General features: G+C 33.2%; 1 protein-coding gene and 1 pseudogene across 1 annotated transcript; one reads left to right on the top strand and one right to left on the bottom strand.

Moving 5' to 3' along the window:
* The first annotated feature begins 274 nt into the window (after positions 1-274).
* On the top strand, positions 275-818 carry LOC111400449 (annotated as a pseudogene).
* Positions 819-3,079: 2,261 nt separating this feature from the next.
* On the bottom strand, positions 3,080-4,511 carry LOC111402694 (transcription factor PRE3-like). Its single transcript, XM_023031051.1, has 2 exons — positions 4,199-4,511; positions 3,080-3,442 (listed from the first exon to the last, which is right to left on the bottom strand). Exons 1-2 carry the CDS (start codon positions 4,322-4,324, stop codon positions 3,293-3,295), a joined length of 276 nt encoding a protein of 91 aa, XP_022886819.1. The 5' UTR covers positions 4,325-4,511; the 3' UTR covers positions 3,080-3,292.
* Positions 4,512-5,342: the final 831 nt, after the last annotated feature.

Below are 5,342 nucleotides of genomic sequence, written 5' to 3'. Positions count from 1 at the left end.
TGGTGTTCTGGATCGTCAGTTTTTTGGGTTCTTGACCGGTGCCTAGGTCATGGGTCCTTTACACCACCCTTTTCTCTCTTTACAAGTGAGGGTAAAATGGATATTCATTCCTTATTTAGTTTTTAAACATTTTTGCATTTTTTTATTTTTTTCTAACTTGGTCAAAGGTTATTTTGAGAAGATGGTCGAGTCCACTAATTCCTCGGCTTATGTATATGTGACCTACATGTTCATTGAACCAAATAAATTAGCATTAAAAATGCAAGGCATGCCTATGAACAAGCCCACCCCAATCAATCTAGCATCCCACGCTTATTGGAATCTTGGAAGTCACAACAATGGAGATACACTTTCACACAAAATCCAGATTTTTGGGTCCCACATTACTTCAGTCAACGACAAACTCATTCCGACTGGTGAAATTTCTCCGGTCAATGGAACCGCTTATGATTTCCTCAAGCCAAGGAAATTGAGAGCAGGATCAAGGAGATTTCTAATGGATATGATATCAACAATGTTATCGATAAGACAGCCAGACAGGGCACAGGAGGCATTTATCGAAGGTGGCCCTGGTGCAAGATGGAAAATCAGGTAGGAAAATGGAGCTGTGGAGTGATCAACCTGGATTGCAATTTTATACCAGTAATATGCTGGAAAATGTAGTAGGCAAAAGGGGATTTGTGTACAAAAATTATGTTGCATTGTCCTTGGAGTCACTAGGATTTCCTGATCCAGTTAATCATCCTAATTTTCCGTCGCAGACTGTTAATCCAGGAGAGGTTTACAAGCACATTATGGTTTACATGATTCCTATTTAGATCTTAGAGATTGGCTTGTTTCATAGGGATTTTGTTAATTGATTTTTTGACCATTAGAGATAAAGTGGGTCCTACCTGTGAGAAAATAATTAAAAAATGACGATTGTAATAGTGAAATAATAGTTAAAAATTTGATTTTAATTGAGATTTAAGCTGTGCTATGAAATTTTTTTGAGTAGCTTTTGGTTGAAAAGTACATTTTAGTGTAAAATATTTTTGTCATTTCTATTGTTTTTAATTGAAATTTTGCATTGTTAAATATAGTTAGTTTCTCCAGTTAAATTTTTTCTGATTTCAAATTTTGTTCATTTATGTGAAAGGTTCTCTAATGAGGCCGAATTAAGGTTCAGATCAACCTGATGACCATCTATTTCAAACCTAAATTGTCAATATTATTATCAATCGATTGGCCGAACTTTAATAAATAAAATAATATTTAATCTTTCTTTAATGTCAAAATTTGAGTAACATGTTGGTGGAAAAAACAAAGTCAATGTTTGCGGATAATAGTCAGCACTTTTTCTGCCATTTTTACCGGGCCACAAACTAGCACTTTCCATACCATAAACAAAGAGGATAGTGCTTGGCGTACAAGCCCAACACATTACAGAACACTTATAAGATTCTCACAAGGAGTGGGATCAGGATTTTTTTTTCCATTTTTTATTGCATGGGAGCTCATATGGGACAGACCTCATGTGAGGAATCGGTAAGACCCCTGTGAAAAAAGCCCTATACATAGGGCTTTATCCAAACAAAGATGAGCACAGTAATATTAATAATAATAAAAATAGATAGTTTTATTTATTTATTTTTTTTTTTATGACGGGGGAACTCTCAGTCGCTATCCTTCTAGTGCATATTGGGTAAACCCTCGGACTGATGCAATGGTTTGCAAATCACGTCAACCAAATAAATCGTATTAGGCAAGCTCGAACTCGTGACGAAAGGTCTCCATACTCACTTACTCCACCAACTCGACCACCATATGAGGGGCTAGTTTTATTTATTTATACCATAGAGTCTCGAGTATGAAACCTTAGACATGTCAACACCAATTTTTCCATTTAAATTTTGAGTATATATGTTGCATAACTACATATCAAAAACATACATTTGGTTTTAGCAAATTTCTTATTTATATTGCAACATTAGATTACATACCCAGCACTTAGATAATGTCATAAAGTTCTCATTTTTACAAAAGTTACATTTTTCAGAAAGTAAAGTAAGATTTGCATTCTAAAAAGAATTTATAAGTGAGATAAAGTAATTTCTGAAATCAATTTTGACAATAAGTAATTTTGCTCCATTTTAGTTCCTAGTGTAAATATTTGTTTCTACAATCCTTAGATATTCGAACGTTAGGTATTAACTCAAGCCAGTTTCCCTTATTTTAAATTACAGTCTAACATGCAATTTTGTTGTAAATGAAACACAAAAAGCAATTTGACTTCGATTCTTGAATAATCCACATCACTTATGCTTCTATTGTAACACAAGATTCCCATTTTCTGTGGAAAACTTCGATTCTTTCTTTTCTTTAGAACTTCGCTTTCTCCTGAACCTGCGGAATCAGAAAGAGAAACAATTGCCAGTAGGTGGTTTAATTTTATGTTTAAATAATCAATTTTAACGACACAACAAATTCATTGATAGATCTAGATTTAAGCTGAAATAGCTCTCGACAACCCACATATGAAATGTCTAGTAACATTCCACACCAAACTTAATTTAGCACACATAGTTATAATTACCAAATTTATAATGTTTCGGTTAAGCCCCTAATCAGCTTATTCAATAATTGGCATATACCCATGTTTGACTGTTTGTAATTAATTAAATTTAATTTTATTCACACGTTACTATTCGTTTATTCGCTATCCATTTCTATCTATATATAATCCAAACAGATTATAAATACATCCCAAACAAGCTTTGTCATTGTATACTGGAAGACTTGTTCTCACAAACCGTAAACACGTGTACAGCACAATCTCGTTTTAAGGAGAAAGGGTCGAACTCTTTCCCCGAATATATTTATGCCTTTTTACATCATATTATTTCTTGTAATTCTGAACTCTATCCAAGTTTCATCTTGTGAAACTTAGCAAAATATATTTTGCACTAATTTTTCCAACACCAACAACATGAAGTTCTCCAAATTTTTTTTTTATCACGTTAGCATGTTTGGATGAGTAAAGGTTGGCCTTAATTTAAGAAAAGTAATATTGTGAAAATAATTTTAAAAAATCATGAAATAAACAACTTAAAAGTAAATTTGCTGAACTTCATGAATGAAACACGATGTAGGCAAAAGGAAAATTCTTAACTGCTCAAAACAAGTTGATTTCTCAACTAAACAAAGCATTTAAAAACACTAGTCAGAGATGTCTAGTGAGGGAATCCCTGGAAACAAGAGCAGAATTGCAAAAAAGGGAGGGGATATAATAAGGGAAAAACAGAAACCAATTCTATTGCATAAGTAAACTTCTGATTAATGCTGCTTGGGTGGTGTCTGACGTTTCCAACAATTCAGACAGCCGCTCACTTAAGCCATCCACCTCTTTATGTAAGCTTCTAATGTAGTTGCATGTTTCCTGCAAGATTTTTGCTGCTGACGTCTGCATGTTATGAAATTAATGTTATAATGTCTTAAATACATGTGTGTAGACTGTGTTTCTAATGTGTTTGAGAAAACTTTGATAGTTCGTTTGCTAAAGATGGATTTACAACACACTACTCTTGTTCATAGTATTATTTTTATGACCTAATGCTACGTACCATATGTACACTAATAGCGCAAAGATATTAAAATTTTTTTTTTGCCAAGGAAAATAAAATATATTCATTTTATTGATGTCATCATATATGTATAGTTCCATGGTCATCTTTAGAACCCATAAAATTCCAGTCTTGGGGTGTTCTGGGGTCATTAAGAATAGAATATTTCCCAAGTGTTAAGAAGTATATATTTACTTGATTCATTGTATAAATAGGACAGTTCTCTATGATTTCTCCACTTAAATCAGATTAAGTAGTACAAGACATGTACACAAAAATTGTTGTCAGTTATTCATCTTAAATTCGATAATATTTCCCTTTTAAAATTGACATTTTATAATGAAGATTAGTGGTATTACTTCTGGTTTGGGGTTTTCATTGTAGACAAAATTTGGAGCGTACAGACTAACATGACATGTTCGTTTGTAGGAAGTAAATTAGAACTTAATTCCTCGAAAAGTTTTGTTAGTTAAAAAAGTAAATTTGGAAGTTACGCTAGGTAAAATAAGTAACTTAAAACAAAAACTTAATCTTAAGCACAGCCAAACATGGTGAAGAGAGATCATATATAAACATAGATGAGAAATTAAAGGTACCTTGTCTGAGCGCCTAGTTTGTATCTCGGGAAGAAGCTGCTGCAACTTAGAAACAAGCTCATTGATTTGATCTTCGCTGATTCTTGAAGATCCTGATGGCCTTGATCTTGATCTTCGGCTCGACATTTTTTGTATTAATTTGACAGTGAAATGCAATTCTTGAGGAGGAGATCAAGAAATTAATATTGTAATGACACACAGTACTAGGTTTAGCACAGAACAAGAACACAAGAAGTGTTGTTTTAGAGTAAAATAAGATGCGAAGTGCATGAGAGATAGCAGTGGGTGGGTTGTGTTTATATAGGCATTCGGAGAGAGTGAGTACTACTCACTATTCACTAAGAAGTAAGAATCAATAGTTATCACACACCCAATGAATAGTCGCCGAAGGTAGACATCTTGATAAAAAAAAAAAAAAAAGAAAAAAAAAATGAATCAATAGTTTCAAGAGATACTCCACGATGTCCTATGTCCTTTAACTTAGGTTTTCACTATTTTTATTTATTTCTATCTCAAGTGGGCTCTTAATAATAATACTACTGTCTCTTTACCCACACATGGAAAGGGGAGAGAAAGAAGAGTTGCCAATAAACAAAGAGTCGCATCTGCGTGTTTGTCAGACTCTACACACACTGCATTGTATCTTAATGCTAACAGATTGAAATCCCAATATCAAATTTATAAGGATCTCAAAAAACGAATATTCCAAATTCAGTAATGATAATTTTTTTAAGATAAAAGCCAAGACTCATCCTGTAATGCTTGTTATAAATTTTGGAGAAAAAATAGTGCAGAATTTTATAAAGTGAAGGAAATTTTGATAATAATACATGGATTGATTAGTCGAATCTTCATGCAGCATGTGTGTTTCCTCATAGATTTCAAACGTTACGCCGACCTTGTTCTAGTGCAGAAAAATATTATTCTTTTCTCAGTTGTAATATTTTTAAATTGGTGTAGTGAGGTCAGTGATGTGCAGTTATGTTTACACTGAAACCATAGCTTATCCTTTGATATCAGACCATCTTCTTTGGCAGATCCAATCCCAGTCTAAGAGTTAATGGCTTACTTCTGTATTTCTATTTCAATAATTCCCTGAGTACAAGGAATTATTCATACAGGGGCCTTACAAGCCCCTCACTAT

The sequence above is a fragment of the Olea europaea genome, chromosome 10 (genome assembly GCF_002742605.1).
Source record: "Olea europaea var. sylvestris chromosome 10, O_europaea_v1, whole genome shotgun sequence".
NCBI lineage: Eukaryota > Viridiplantae > Streptophyta > Magnoliopsida > Lamiales > Oleaceae > Olea > Olea europaea.
The sequence above is the reverse complement of the archived record's forward strand: the minus strand, read 5'-3'. Positions and strand labels throughout refer to the sequence as shown.

Excerpts from the sequence above, each read along its gene's own strand:
- LOC111402694 (XM_023031051.1), bottom strand. The coding sequence starts at position 4,324 with ATGTCGAGCCGAAGATCAAGATCAAGGCCATCAGGATCTTCAAGAATC. Across the intron at positions 3,443-4,198 it reads AAACTAGGCGCTCAGACAAG|ACGTCAGCAGCAAAAATCTT; the intron begins GTACCTTTAATT and ends CATAACATGCAG.